Source organism: Doryrhamphus excisus, linkage group LG18, assembly GCF_037039965.1.
Source record: "Doryrhamphus excisus strain RoL-2023G ecotype Guam linkage group LG18, RoL_Dexc_Guam_v1.1, whole genome shotgun sequence".
NCBI classification, from domain to species: domain Eukaryota; kingdom Metazoa; phylum Chordata; class Actinopteri; order Syngnathiformes; family Syngnathidae; genus Doryrhamphus; species Doryrhamphus excisus.
Genome location: NC_136374.1, coordinates 13787737 through 13804068, shown reverse-complemented (window position 1 = coordinate 13804068; position 16332 = coordinate 13787737). Strand labels below are relative to the sequence as shown.

Genomic DNA, 16332 nt, shown 5'->3' with positions numbered 1-16332 from the left:
GTGTGAATGGTTGTTTGTCTATATGTGCTTTGTGATTGGCTGGCCACCAGTCCAGGGTGTACCCTGCCTCTTGCCCGAACACAGCTAGGATAGGCTCCTGCACCCCTCGTGACCCTCGTGAGGATAAGTGGTAGAAAATGAATGAATGAATGAATGGTTATTCTTTTGTTATGCTAGTAACATACTGTACTGTACAGTATATCCAATTGTGAAAAAGAACTAATGGGCAGAAGTCATTGACCACAAGTCATTGACCATGTATGACCATTCACCACACTCCATAGGGTGTGCCACAAATGTACTTTACAATCATGTAAACGTACTAAATTAGGTAGTTTTATTACACTGTACTGTGTGCCTGTTGAATGCATGTGGCATTGCTGAACCAATGTTGTTTTTTGAATGTTTTTTTTAGCTTTGTGAGGCTCAGGAGGTGGGTTGGCGGTTCAAACCCAAATTCCTCCACTCTATCCACTTCTGTTATCTTTGGGCAAGACAATTCGCTCTACAAAATGTAGCTTACGTCCTCCAGTGTGTGACTGGAATGAATGAATAATAGGTTCTCGGTGAAAAGCCGGACTTTGGGCGCCATATAAATCCAATCAATTATTATAATGTTACTCTGAAGTAGAGGTCGTTGACTCGTCCCCCTGTTGAGCCTCTTGCCCGGCGTCACCTTGTGATGGTGAAGATTAGAGCACTTGTCTCTTCTCCAAGTGGCTTCACAGTCATCCCGGCCACTTGTGGAGGCCCTCGAGAGGGCGATGTAAAGCCGCTGACAGGGGAATTGATTGCTGTCAACACATTAACGTTCCAACGCTTCTCTGGAGTGGAGACCTTGTGTGTTCACTGAGCTGTCACTTCCTTGTCACAGCTACTTCCTGATAGGCCTCGATGGAGAGAGGAGTCGCGTTCTGATGTTGTAGGTTAAGGTTTGATCTTGACTTGGTGAACTCTGCCTATAGTTTATTTGTCTGCATACAATTTCCGATTTTTTTTGTCAGGGTAATGGTAAAGGTGGTTAGCACGCAGACCTCACAGCGAGGAGACCCGAGTTCAATTCCATCTTCGGCCATCTCTGTGTGGAGTTTGCATGTTCTCCCCATGCATGCGTGGGTTTTCTCCGGGTACTCCGGTTTCCTCCCACATTCCAAAAACATGCTAGGTTAATTGGCGACTCCAAATTGTCCATAGGTATGAATGTGAGTGTGAATGGTTGTTTGTCTATGTGTCTGTGATTGGCTGGCGACCAGTCCAGGGTGTTACCTGCATCTCGCCCAAAGACAGCAGGGATAGGCTCCAGCACCCCCTGCGACCCTTGTGAGGACAAGCGGTAGAAAATGAATGAATGAATGGTAAAGGTAGACAATGTTGTCATTCGTATTGATTCGAATCTCGTATTTATAACCCATCCATCCTTTTTCTAAATCACTTATCCGCATTAGGGTTGCAGGGGTATGCTGGAGCCTATCCCAGCTGACTCTGACTCACTCACATTTATACCTATGGACAATTTAGAGTCACTAATTAACCTAGCATGTTTTTGGAATGTGTCGGAGAAAACCCACACACGGGAAGAACATACAAACTCCATCTTTCCGATCTCCTGAATGTGTGCTAACCACTCGGACACCGTGCTGCCACATTTATAACCATTAATTTATTCATTTTCTACCGCTCATCCTCACGAGGCTCGTGGGGGTGCTGGAGCCTATCCCAGCTGTCTTCGGGCGAGAGGTGGGGTACAACCCGGACCGGTGGCCAGCCAATCACAGGGCACATATAGACAAACAACCATTCACACTCACATTCATACCTATGGACAATTTGGAGTCGCCAATTAACCTAGCATGTTTTTGGAATGTGGGAGGAAACTGGAGTACCCGGAGAAAACCCACGCATGCACGGGGAGAACATGCAAACTCCACACAGAGATGGCTGAGGGTGGAATCGAACCCTGGTCGCCTAGCTGTGAGGTTTGCGCGCTAACCACTAGACCGCCGTGCAGCCCATTTATAACCACATTATGTAAAAAAAAAAATTCTAGAAAGTCTAGTTGGCCTATGCCGGCCTTTTGTGTCTGTTTCACTTAACATGCAGGTTCAATGTGTTCAATTCTAACGTACTGTATCATTAAAAGCACCATTTCATCATTTGTCTTTAAACTGATGCTGAAGAATACTTGCAAATCTTTTCCAAAAACACGAGAAACAATATTCATCAAGTTGAAGAAGTTTGAGACGAAGTCTCCTCAGGTCGAGGCTGTCATGTCAATGCCTGTATTAGCATGGCGGTTGTGTAATGCATGTCAGGAAAGAAATAATGAACAGAAAGCACATGAATAGCTAAACAGGCATGAAGCATGAAGAAGCTTTGGCAACAGATGTAATTTGCCCCCACTGAGGCATCATCCCGTGAAACACAATTAGTCGTATTCAGACAACGAGCGCACACAAACACACATTCCAACTAATGGCATGCCAGTGACGTCGACGGACATTTGTTGACCTACATAGATGGCAGTTGGGCAGCGGCCTGTCCACATGCCCCGAAACCCCCCCCCCCCCCCCCAAGTGCAATTAAGGTCAGAGGTCAGGTGGGGAAGCGACAAAGGATGAGCTTTTCACACAATCGGCATTGCCAACAGTGGAATACAACATGACACCCGTTGATTGTTTATGACACCGCAAACAAACGTTCACCGTGGAGGGAGATACGCCTCTTGACGTGTGGAAGCACGAGTAAAGGTCTCATAATGTGAAATGGTTGTTCTGACACATTGCGCTTCCAGTTGGATCAGTGAAATTAAGAAGCAAAAGGCCAGTCCTGTACACCCGCAGTTGGTCTCCTTCGCTCCAATCCATGCTTAAGTGTGCTACACTTGATAGTATTGATTCTCTATTATGTTCAAGTGACTTTTTAAAATGTTTTTCCAACATTAACTCATTCAATATTGGCAATATAATAACTATAAAAGCAATCTTCACTCGCTAAATGTACTGCAAAAAAGGTCAGTAAGGATAATTCATAATGCCGCCTGCAGAGAACATACTAACTCCTTATTTCTAAAATCACAAATACTTAAACTTGCTGATATAGTTAATTTTTAACAGCTAAAATAATGCACAAGTATGTGGAATCAAACTATGGAATGGATTGAGTAAGGAAGTCAAACAATGCACAACGATGAGCCAATTCAAGAAACAATACAAGCAGTTGATGTTTGCTAAATACAAGGATGAAGAGTCTTGAACCAGTCATGATGTGCTATATATATCACTATATTGACACTTACTATGGTACTATGGTACCCATAAAAAAAACCTCAAACTGTATTATGGAAAGCAGGAAGTGAACAAATGTAACAGTTACTGATTGTAAAAGTACCAGATGGAGGGGTAGGATTTAATAAGCTTTGCTTCTTCCTACTCCTTTTGGACATGTGGAACTGTGAACTGATTATGTGATGCATTCAATTGTAATCTGATGCATGTTCAAATGAAATTAAACCATTACCATTACCAATATTTAAATATTGTTGCCTTTTCACTTCCTGGTTGTTTGGGAGCATGAATTTCAATGGTAAAGAAGCATGGCAAGCTCTTTATAAAAAGCACTTCTGCCAACTTGTGGCTATTTTTTGGCTTAAAACTGCATCAAATTTAATCTCTTCTATTGTGCAGTTGCATCATCACATCTTTGTGCCTCTCGTGCAAAAAAACGTAAAAGACGTATAAATACGTCTTTGGCAGTGAGTGGTCATGTTGAAAAAAAACCATATCAATACGTGTTTGGTATCAAATGAATTAATATGTGTTTTTGGAGCCTGATTATCGTTATGTGAAATGTTTTTTTTTATTTATTTTAGTACACTGATGGGTTTCTTTCTTTCTTTGCTCAATCTGTTCCATAATTTGATACATACTAATATGCTGTTTTTAGCATTGTTCATACGTATAAGTGTTTTAAGTTGGATTTTTCCCTAAAGCAGCTGAGGAACACATTTTAATTTTTCATTTTGATAAAAAAAAAAACAAGCTAACGTCCAAAAATTATTGAGCACCAATAGAAAGGGAAAATGCTAAATATTTCTGTTGTTTCAAATGCAAAAGAGACGCCAGGAAAATAGTGACGTTCAATTGCAAAAGTAGAACTTAGTAAATATCAGGGAGCAAAATAATCTGTTAGCAGTCAAAGAAATGAAGTATGACTACTAAATGACTGAGCTGGCAGAAAAAGAGGATGTTTTAAAGAAGCAAAATAGTGACAATGACCAGATTGTGTCACAAATTATGGGTGGATGATTAAGAGCAGAGGTGGAGTATCAATGATGTGATTGTGACTGGACTTCACTCAGGAAAATACTGGTTATAGAGAAAAAAAAAATTGTTGATTTGGTAAAATGTATAAAGTAAATAATAACAAAGTCCTTTTGAACAAGAGAGGGGGAATATAACTTTTCTGAAATTCCAGCTCCTCTTTAGTAGTTCTTTCTTTTCGCTTTAAAAAAAAAACCTCTTGAACTTGAGGTTTGAGGTTTGAGAGGCTTAAGAGCGTTTGCCCTAATAACAGGCCTCAGACTAGAGTGATAGTTATAATATCCCAGCTGACCTTCAGAGGATACTCCAGACATTTCCAAAAAAGCAAATGAGAAAAACATGGCGGATTAGAGTGATTTTGTAATTGTATGTCACATGACAGCTCCTCATGCGCGAGTAGGTTCTGGTGATCGGTTCTTTACCCGCTTTTCCCCTCTGAGTCGGGTTGCTGACAGCTTTCTTGCCATGAATGCTGCACCACTCTGCTATGGCGTTTGTGGTTTGATTGCAATCGGCCGGTTTTAGCTAGAATTTGCAACCTAACTGAAATTAAATTTAGAACTCAATTATTGTTTGATACAACTTTTATATAGTATCATATTGCAGGAAAGGGCGCTGGTGTGAAAAACTCTGTGATCATCAAACAAATTGAAACTTTTTCTTATAAGAAGAGAAAATGAATCCAAACCTAAAAAAGTGATTGCCCCCTAAATATAATAACTGGTTGAGCCACCCTTAGCAGCAATTAAACGTTTGTGATAATTTGCAATTGGTCTCTAAAGGAATTTTTACCCACTCATCTTTGCAAAATTGTTGTAATTCAGCCACATTCTCCCATTAAGACCTGTCATTTAAACTAGAATGAGCTTCAAAATGAATGTAAAAACATTAATGCAATTTTATCACCACCTAGTGGCGAGGGTGTGGCACTGCCTTGACAGAAAGTTATCACTGACCCTCATTTAAAAGCACTCCCTTTGTGTATGGTCCTAAATGTCCATACACAGTTACACTGATTTCAACATGAACACAATATGATACTATTTGATGAGGAAAACATGTAAATATATTCATTTTGAGAAAAAAAAGGTAATTAAGTAAATTAATGACATTTTAATGAATCCATTCTTGTCAGTGTGAATAAATGTTAATTCTAAGAATATACTGTACATCCATGTATCTATGCTGTCATCTGATATTTAAACTGCAGTATAAAACTGCACTGACTTGATTTGAGATACACTGTTGTGGTTGCTCACTTTGTCCACTAGAGGCCACTGTTACCAAAGCAGTGTTCCCTTCAGGTTGATTCAAGTGTTATTTACACTCACCTTAACTATGCACAACTGCACAGCTTAATTAAATGTTTACAAGTACAATATTGCAGTTTAATTATGCGGTATCCATAATAGTTTAATAAATGACTATGGTCTAAAATTAGTCAAAACATTTAGAAATAGTGACATGCAGTATTCCGGTCACTAGGCGGCAATAATGACACATTATCATACATTACATTACCTTAAAGGGGACCTATAATGCTCATTTTCTATCCCTTTTGTATTGAGTTGTGGACTCCTATAGAGCTGCTACATACAATAACCCGCATAAAAAGCTTTATAGGTTTTCCAGAATCTGCAACTATTTATAGTTCCTTGGATTTCCAAAACGGCCCGTGTCCGTGTTAAGTGCTTGGACTCAAAACATCCTCTTAATATTGAAAGCACAGCAGGCTTGCTTTGTTGATATAAAACAAATGCTAGTAGTCAGTTTTGCTCATGAGAGGATTATCGACAGGGGGCTACTACAATAATGGAAAAGGTCTTATACGATCATACATTATGCAGGATCCATATTTAAAAGGAGACGGCAGAGCGGAGGTAAATGTGTCGCATATGGAATGAGAAAATGGAAAGGGATTTATAGTTCTTTGTATCATATTTGTACACGTTTAATATGCTGTTAATGTTATATATAGTAACTGTTGTGTGTACGTGATAATGCTGTCCATGGTTGAACTAAGCTATCAGACATGTCACTGGAGATCTTGTGGATGAGAGGCAGTGAACACAACAGCTTGCGTTAAGCCTGCGACTCTGCATACTAAGCCATGTGCACTTAAGTGTGTCGCCTGCCTGCATATTAATCCGCACTCACCCATCTCTGATGAAAGTGCAAGAGACCAGTCAATTAGTTTGGGTTTTTTTTTTTTTTAGACTAAATCCAAAGTGTCATGCTCCTAAAGTGACTCCTACAGCATGTCGGACATGAATATTACTGTTGCCACGGGCGATTAGATCCAACCCGAGTCCCCTATCTGTGTGCATCTGACAGCATGAAATGTTCCTATAACCATTCATTCATTCATTTTCTACCGCTTATGCTCATGAGGGTCATGGGGGGTGCTGGAGCCTATCCCAGGTGTCTTTGGGCGAGAGGCAAGGGTACACCCTGAACTAGTCACCAGCCAATCACAGGGCACATATAGACAAACAACCATTCACACTCACATTCATACCTATGGACAATTTGGAGTCGCCAATTAACCTAGCATGTTTTTGGAATGTGGGAGGAAACCGGAGTACCCGGAGAAAACCCACGCATGCACGGGGAGAACATGCAAACTCCACACAGAGATGGCCAAGGGTGGAATTGAACTCGGGTCTCCTAGCTGTGAGGCCTGCGCAGTAACCACTCACAAGGGGACCTAATATGCTCATCTTTTGGCCATTTGTATTGAGTTGTGGACTACTATAGAGCAGCTACACACAATAACCACCACACAAAGCTTTATAGAGCTTCCAGAATCTGCACCTATTCAGCGGTATTTCTTTGGGGTTTGTGGTTTCTGCGAAAACGGTCCGTTTTAATGTATTCCAGCCACGGCCCGACTCCAGGCACGTCCACTCTGCTGTGTTTCGTCACGGTGTGGGTTATCTTGTGTAGCTGCGAAAATTAGCATAATTTAATAACAAACATCCAAGCATATTTCTGGACTTTTGTTACTGGGGGCAACTGTTTGCAGTAAGAATCTCTGTGAAAACAAGACTACTTAAAAATTTTTTAAAAAAGATATTAAAAATCAGCTAATGGACCTTAAACTGTGAGAAAAAAGATTCTCTGATCTGATGAAACCAAGATTTTATTCCGTGTGCTTAGTAGGATGTAAACAAAATCATATCATTTTAATTTTTCATTCAGTCATTCCAAAATGTGAACTAAAAACCCACACGCTGTTAAGCCACACAGGAAAAGGGCGCTACACATTTTAGTGCAATGGCAGATGTGGCCATTGGCTGTGCTGCTTAATCCAGAATGCTGGGTTTGATACAAGTCGGATTTAGTCATAACTATGATACCAACATCTGTCAGGAGAGCATCCCGAGCTCTCATCATCAGAACAGAAGCAAAACGGAATATAAATTCGATTTTCTTTTTTTTTTTTTACCTCGACCGTGTCGATCAGGAGTAGAAACAAGCGTGACTGATTGACCCTGAGGTAGGTGCACGGGGAGCTAATGGCTATCGGGCACATTGTGGCCTAAAATGAAGACATTTGACTCATTGATGCTTATATAACACGGCTGCAAATAGTCTTGTGCTCCATTACTGTTTATTTGGACAAGGGGAAGCACATTGTGATTGTTTCATTGTGATTTCTAGCTCTATAGCCATCATGTAGAATTATTGTCCTGTAAATTACAGCTGTGTTTACATCTGACATCTTGTTTATTATCATGACCCCAGTTTTGCACGCATTACCAGTAATTCTGGATCTCATTAATGCCATCATTGTTTATGTGACTAACGGATGAGGTTATGTGTGGTCTGCATTAGTAAACACATTTTATGGATGGAGCAATGTTCTATTGTGGGTTCATCAAGGGCAAGATCTGACTGGAACGTAGTAAATGTTTAATGATACATTAAAATTAAATGCACTGGGTCAGGGGCCGCACGGTGACCAAGTGGTTTGCATGTTGGCCACACAGTCAGGAGATCAGAAGTGGGTTTGATTCTTCACTTGAGCATCTCTGTTGTCCGCGGTCTATCCCAGCTGTCTTCAGGCAAGAGGCAGGGTACATCCTGGACTGGTGGCCAGCCAATCACAGGGCACATATAGACAAACAACTAGCATGTTTTTGGAATGTGGGAAGAAACCGGAGAAAACCCACACATGCACAGGGAGAACATGCAAACTCCACACAAAGATGGCCGAGGGTGGAATTGAACTCGGGTCTCCTAGCTGTGAGGTCTGCATGCTAACCACTCAGTCGCCGTGCAAGGGGACCTATTATGCACATTTTTTGGCCCTTTGTATTGAGTTGTGGACTCCTATAGAGCAGCTACACACAATAACCAGCACGCAAAGCTTTATAGATCTTCCAGAATCTGCACCTATTCAACTGTATTTCTTTGGGTTTTGTGGTTCCTGTGAAAACGGTCCGTTTTAATGTATTCCAGCCATGACCTGCCTCCAGGCACGTCTAGTGCTCTGTGTTTCGTCACGGTGTGGGTTATCTTGTGTAGCTGCTCTCTAGAAGGGATGAAAATTAGCATAATTTAATGACAAACATTCAAGCATATTTCTGGAGCTTTGGTTGAAACATTTCCACGATAATTGGGAATTAATACATCAGATTTCCCATTAGGAATTTGTGGCTGAACAGCCAGTTTTCCTGACAATAAAGTAGGAAACGCTAACTCCCCAGTAATAACATAAAAAGCTAATGTTTGCTTCAATGAGTCAGTATTGGACCCCTGTTGCACACCGCAACTGTGGAAGTATTTACTGTATTAACAATCTTTTCCAAAGCTCTGCAACCTTGTGTGTTCCCACACAGTGACTCATATAGTCGCTTGTGTTTGATAGCAGATGAGGACAACCATCTCCAGTCGTGTTTCTCGATCCAGGGTGATGCGTGCCGGGTGTTCACGAGTCTGTCAACGCATCATCTCACAACAATATGAAATGCATGCAAATGGGAACTTTTTGTGTGTTTGTGCGCCAGGTAACATCTGCTGAGTTGGAAGCATGGGCAAGGCCGGGAGTAAAGTCCTCAGGGAGGCCTCTGTAGATGGCTTACAAGCGCAGGTAAAGAGGTGTGTGAGAATCTGCATGCATGTGTGTGTGTGTGTGTGTGCGGGTATGCTATCATAGATTACGTAACCCGATCAGCAGCTGCTTGCTTTTCACTTCATTTCCCACCCATCTCACAGCACTACCTTTTTAATCGTCTGAACACTTTTTATATGAGCGTGCTTTGCATAAACCACTAATATCTTGTGATGAAGCCCGAGCCAACACGCTGCAACAGGAAAATTCAATATAATACCAAGATTTTTAACGCTGATAACACTTTTGTGAATTAATTACATGGCAGGTCACGTCATCTTCTATCAACACTGCGAGCAGAGGGGCCACATAAATCATCTCAGGACAGATATGATCGTTGCTGGTCACTTAAATCCGGCTTAGAACCATGAATAACATCCATTCCCATCCAGACCATCTGCAACAGAGACCGGAAGCGCAGTAGAGCTGGAAATATTTTCTGAGGAATGTTACTTTTCCATGGAAATACTGCAGTGACAAGCACCTTTCACCGAGTCGTGCAAGACCCTCCCATATAACATTTCTGATATTATATTGTCCAATATTCTCCAATATGTTTAATGTTGGATAATGATGTCACACTCACATTAAAGGGATAGTTCGGATCTTTTGACTTGAAGGTGTATGACACCCCCATAAGCAGTGAAGTCCGTCAACAGTTTTGGTCAGATTTTGGTGCTAGAAAGTAGTTCCAGCTAGTTGATGAGGACAGTTAAATCAAGAGTTTGGCTTCTAAAAAACAATATGCGTTCAAAATCATAATACATTTGCATCACAAACATGCCTACTAGAAAAAATCTGACCCTGTCAAACAGTACAGGGTGTACCCCGCCTCTCACCTGAAGAAAGCTGGCATAGGATCCAGCATACCCGCTACCCTAGTGAGGATAAGTGGCACCGAAAATGGATGTCGGAAACAAACATGACTTTGTTTCCGACATCCAAAGTTAACTCAATCATCCTTTATTAATTCATCCCTTTTTATCATACTGTGATTGTTTTTTTCAAATTGAAATGTGATTGTTTTTCCACAAATGACACCATGTAATGTGATGAGAATACAAATTGTAGGACTGACCCACTTACGGTGTACATCAGTAGCCAGGGTTTCAATCAGTGCTTGTCAGTACGACACACTGGTGCAATTTCTGAAGATTTTTTTTAGGATTTATTGTGCAGTCTGTTTTTGGATATCTGACATAAGATACCAAAAGAGGCTGAGGTCAAAGGTTGGATATTTGATTTATTGAGCCAAACTGTGATTCTTGTTCGTTAGACTTAAATTATATTAAGAAAGCAGGAAGTGAACAAATGTAAAACAGTTACTGATTGTAAAAGTACCAGATGGAGGGGTAGGATTTAATAAGCTTTGCTTCTTCCTACTCCTTTTGGACATGTGGAACTGGGAACTGATTATGTGGTGCATTCAATTGTAATCTGACGCATGTTCAAATGAAATTAAACCATTACCATTACCATAGACTAACAAGATATGGGCACCAAATCCTGGATAGGATATAAGAAAATTGACAGCAAAATAATAAATGCCTTGGTCGTAGTTGTGGTTGGAGGTTACGATATGAGGTTTGTATTCTATACACATTCATGGGTTTATCATGTACTTTATTATTTTTGCTATGTCAGATTCTTTCATTCCCTTTTTGGCCTCAACAATTTTTGGCACATCTTCTGCCTGATGGCACCCTGTCTGAACCCAAAATGTTGGCCCAAGCGTTCCATCTTGTGGGATACACTCTACAGACTGGACTGAAGTGAAGTGATTCACAGGGATTAGGGATTAAGATTTCCCCTCTGACCGCTTTGGTGGAGTAAATCTGGGGATTATGATGTCAACAGACTGGAGCCACAGAAGAGGAAATTGAATTGTGATGGGAAGAGCGTTGCCGGTCCTCAGATTACAGCACGGTTCTAGAGAAATCAGACATGAGAGAGCATGTTTGTGCCTTTTGTCTTGCTGAACAAGACCGACATGGGACACTGATATTGCCTTTGGGTATAGCGTTTTCCTTTGTGGTGGACTAAGAGTGGAATAATGTTTAGGAGGCTGATTGAGTGGTAAGGAGATTTCTGTGTCAGTGGTAAATCTCGTCCATCCCGCTCTCATCTCTCGAGAATCAGGTGGTGAGTGCAATGTGCGATGAATTTGAGATTTCAGGACATTTGGACCAAAACTGACCAGTTAAATGATGTGTTTTTCCATTCAAGACAACTCCTCCCGTCGCTCCCCCTGCTCCCGTCGCTCCTGCTGCTCCCGCTGCCCCTGCTCCAAGTGTCCAATTCCAAGATAGCACAAAAACCAAGAAGATGAAGGTGAAATGGACCCAAGTGGGTTTGGTGTTCTTCCTGGTGCTGTCGGTGGTGATGACAGGATGCTTCTTTTGGCAATATCAGCTTCCAAAGGTTCAGCCCGGTAAGTGCAAATGGCTATAAGGAGCAACACAAACATTTTAAAATAGAAAAAATAGCCCCCACATCACTCTTTGAATTTCATAGCTTCGCTCTGTCATAGCTTTTCAAAAATACTGTATAGTAGGGGTGTTCCGTATTGGCCGATACTTGCTTTAAAGGAACACAGATTCCTGTCTTTTGCACACCGCAAAAAGTTCCTCAAAAATGTCTCACTGGGGTGGTGCTTTGAAAACATTTACATTGGTGCGGCATTTGTGGCGAAACACTTGGCAGGTTGTGGTGAGTTTGAGACTCGCGATGTGATCATCCGTCAGGCAACGGCGAAAGAATCCGTCCCAACCCGCTGCACTTGCAAGTGTGGGCAAAATTTTGGTATGAGTACCGTCGCAGTACGGATTTGGCAGCATGCAGACACTATGTAGCACTTTTGGTGCAGGAGGAACTTTTGTTGTGTGCGGGGCTGCGTCGGACTCGGTATCGGTATAGGCCAATTTCACTCATGGATTATCGGGATCAGTTTCAGTAGCGTAAAATCCTGATCGGAACATCGCTAAGTGCATTCCCACTTTTTCAAACCTCTTAAAAGCAGCCTCCTGGCATGGGTCAACACATATTCCTCACTTTGCTTTGACTTGACTTGACTTTCTGTTCAAGTCCCACCTTTCTGCACGGTCATAGGCTGTAGTTTCAGTTACAAATGCAGTCAATCATCATAACATAACCACTGATTAGCTGTCATGTCTGTCTTTATTTGTACAGTACCTCTGTTTAATTGCTAAATGTTCAATTCAATGCAATGAAGGCATGGAAGTATAAGACCGTTGATGGATGCTCTTTGTATTCATGTCATCCCCTTATGACTCCTCATGCGCGTGAGATATGTGCTGACGTTAATGCAGAAAGATGAGAGCCATATGGGCCCCATTCATTATTACGTCTTCAGATTGAAAATGCAAATTGGATAATACTTCATCCACTTTCTATGTCATAACATCAATGAAGGTATGATGGGATAATTTTTTTGGACGATTCTTCTTCTTTTTTCTCTTTCGGGTTTTCCCTTCAGGGGATGCCACAGAAAATCAACTGCCTCCATCCATGTCTTCTGCATTTCTCGCACCAACTACCCTTATGTCCTCCTTCACTACATCCATAAACCTCCTTCAGCACCTCCAGTATCCTTCTACCAATATATTGACTATCTCTCCTGTGGACATGTCCCAACTATCTCAGTCTGGCCTCTCTGACTTTATCTCCAAGGCCTCTAACATGTAATGTCCCTCTGATGTACTCTTTCCTGATCCTATCCATCCTGGTCACTCCCAATTAGAACCTCAGCATCCTCATCTCTGCTACCTCCAGTTCTGCTTCCTGTCTTTTCCTCAGTGGCACTGTATCTAGACCAAACAACATGGCTGGTCTCAACACAGTTTTGTATACTGATTATACGTATATCAGATTATAGTGACCCATTAGATCACATTATTTGGGCATTGGATTATTCTATAATCACATCAAAGTGGTTTTTACAGTTTTGCATAATTTTTAAAGGATTTCCAAGTTCCCAACTGAGGATATTTTTTTCATTCAAAGTTCATTATATTCCAGACTGTACTTTCTTTTTGAAATCTCATCACAACAACACTGGGACAATCTTTGACAAAATGACTGGAGCAAACGGAGCATGATCTGGACCAAATATTCAGATATTCAAATTATTCCAGAAATATTTACTGATTTACTGATAGTGATAAATGTGCCTCAGCAAGTAGTGACATATCTGAGTGTCAGGTTGCACTATACTGCAATGATTTGGTTGGTTGGTACCGACTACTACACTACCGCCCAAAAGTTTGGGATCACTTGCAAATGTCTTTGTTTTCCAAAGAAAAACATTTTCATGCATTTCACAAAAAATTTTTCCATTTCACAAACAAAAAAATGAATGAGATGATTTTCAAGGAAGGATGTACATTTTTGCATAGAGGCCTACTATCAACAACTGTCAGTCCTCTGCATCAATCTCCTGGTATGGCTGCTAATCCAAGTTCATCATTTTATAAGGCTAATAGATGATTAGAAAAGCCATCTGAAAATCTAAACTAAAACCAAAATCTCTTACCATGCTGTTAACTACTCCCTTCAGAGAGCAGCACAAACTGGGTCTAACAAGGACAGAAAAACGATGCAGGATTGCCAAGAAAAAGCCATATCTCAGACTGGCCCAAAAATTTCCAAGTAATCCCAAACCTTTGAGCGGTAGGTTCGCTTTTTGAGAAGTTTTTCAAAAGTAGAACATATTTAGAGAATGAGAGACTGAAACTTTGCAACTTAGGATGTCTCTTGGGTATAATAAAACATACTAACGTTCATCTGATTTTCCCTTCTTCCCATCCAGATGAGGTGCTGGCCCGCAACTCTAAATCAGAGATGAGGTGTCCTCGCTTCCCTGAGCCTCTACCTCTGCAACATCCCATTCCCAGTCTCAAAGACGCTCTTGAAAAGGTAAGAAGACATTTTAAAGCAGTGGTTGAATCCCCCAGGCCGCACTGATAATCCTTCACACCATCATCAGTGTGGCCGTAGCACCCAGAAGGAGATTAAAGATGTGGAAAGTGGCAGCCCAGGCAGGCAGTGATCCCCGTGCTGCAATCACTCCTTTCTATTGTGTAAAAGAATGGTTCCAAATAACTCAGGTTGATAAAAACTGAAATTTGTTCTCCACTGCAGGATTAAAGTTGTTTATTCCCCCCTTCTAAATGTGTTTTGCCCTGCAGGTGGACGTTTTGCTTCGCCACAGCATCAATCCCATCAGCCTTCCTGCTCTTTCATCTATTGTTATCCTCAATGACACAGTTTTGTGGACCGGCAATTTTGGCAAAAGAAACAGCTCAGATGCATTTTCAGGACCCCCCAATGAGTACACCATCTACAGGTGACTAATGGAACATTCTAACAACCTTGCATCCACATCAATGTAGCGCTAGTAATATCCACTCATGGTTACTAAGGGGAGGGGTGAGCTGTGCTCTTTTGTGGGGTGGGAGTTTTCACATCTAAAATGTTGATTTCGGCAGACAAGCCACCCCCCACCCCCACCCCCAGTGTAGAGTCGGCCCCAGTTGACATTATACTTTCAGCTGCCATCAGAGTTCTTGACTGAAATGTACATGCGGGTTCAGACGCTTACATTAAATAGCGGTTGCTATAATTTTTTTTTCCCACTGAAATGTTCCCGACACTCTAAAAAATCTGCCTGTGAGGGTTTGGTGACATGTCTGCACTGTGCACCTGTCAGCCAATTTACAACTGCGTGGGCTGCGCTTCGCCTGCGCCAAGAAAATACCAGGTCCGAACTGGTGAGCGCACCTTTTTTGTCACAAACTTACCACTGCGCCAAGCTGAAAATTTTGACTCCTCCCCTGGTGCGCCGCCACGCCCATGTCAGCACAGTCCAGTCTACCAAACTGCGCTTCCTTCCACCACTTTGTGCTGCGCCACAAAAAAAAAATTGACAAATTTTCAGTGGATAGCAAATCTATACTGCTATATAAGCTGTACAGTGACTACTCTGAAGTATATCCAATGTTACTCTCTGTAGTATATTTCCTTGACAATATATAATAAAATATAGGGGCATTTGTACTGCACCTGTGATTGCATCATTTAAAGAAAAACACTCTTGTTTCAGAATCGCTAGCCTGTCTAAAATCTTCCCCACTTTGATGTTGTACCGGCTGTGGGAGGACGGGAAAATCAGCTCCTTGGATGATCCTTTGGAAAAATATGTGGAGAACTTCACAATCAAGAACCCCATGGGAAAGACACGGGACTCTGAGCTGAAATACGTAACCGACGGTCTGATCTTTCTGGACAGCGGCGAGGTTCCCATCCGCTCCTCCTCAGTGACGCTTCGCAGGATGGCCAGCCAGCTCTCTGGTATACTTTGTAGTAAACATTGTACTGCAGAGCTGGCAAAACTAAGTACAGTATGTGTTCCCATAACGCTCTTTGATAAGTATAGATATTGAAAGGCTACTTCCAGGGGAAGACCCCAGGAGTAAAAGGCTTAAGAATGAAGAATGCTATATTGGCAGGAAGTGTGCTGAAGCATACAAATGTGTTTGTATATCTCTTTATTTGTACTCAAGGCTTGCCCAGGAGACTCAGAGCTACAAACCTCCTTTGGAAAGGAAAAACTCAATCTGCGATAAATCTCCTGCAAGACGACGTGCTCGTGGCCGACCCCGGAACCAAGTGAGATTTACTGATACCTTTTTGGGTAGTTTCTAGAAGTGGATTCCATGTCTCCAAAAATTTGGAGGAGCTTTACAAGGAATGGGCTGAGGTTGGAATCAGCACAGCAAGAACCACTAAACACAGACCAGTCCTAGATATGGGCTACGAATGTTACTGTACATTCCTTGTGTCAAGTACTGATTCTTAGTACTGGATTGGACCATCCCT

The 16332-nt window shown here is 41.7% G+C and overlaps 1 protein-coding gene across 6 annotated transcripts in view; it reads left to right on the top strand.

Annotated features, from left to right (window-relative positions):
- lactbl1b (lactamase, beta-like 1b) overlaps positions 1 to 16332 on the top strand; it is a 35137-nt gene that overhangs the window by 13826 nt on the left and 4979 nt on the right. Inside the window, exons 1-7 of one of the 6 annotated variants that reach the window (XM_058055495.2) lie at positions 7654 to 7818; positions 9332 to 9414; positions 11662 to 11866; positions 14264 to 14370; positions 14643 to 14800; positions 15557 to 15804; positions 16017 to 16122. In XM_058055495.2, the coding sequence (XP_057911478.2) occupies positions 9355 to 9414; positions 11662 to 11866; positions 14264 to 14370; positions 14643 to 14800; positions 15557 to 15804; positions 16017 to 16122 (884 nt within the window). In that variant the 5' untranslated portion in view covers positions 7654 to 7818; positions 9332 to 9354. Of the gene's footprint in view, positions 1 to 7653; positions 7819 to 9331; positions 9423 to 9467; positions 11578 to 11661; positions 11867 to 14263; positions 14371 to 14642; positions 14801 to 15556; positions 15805 to 16016; positions 16123 to 16332 lie in introns of those variants that run through there. The other 5 variants (XM_058055496.2, XM_078798349.1, XM_058055498.2 and 2 more) reach the window with 5 other exon arrangements.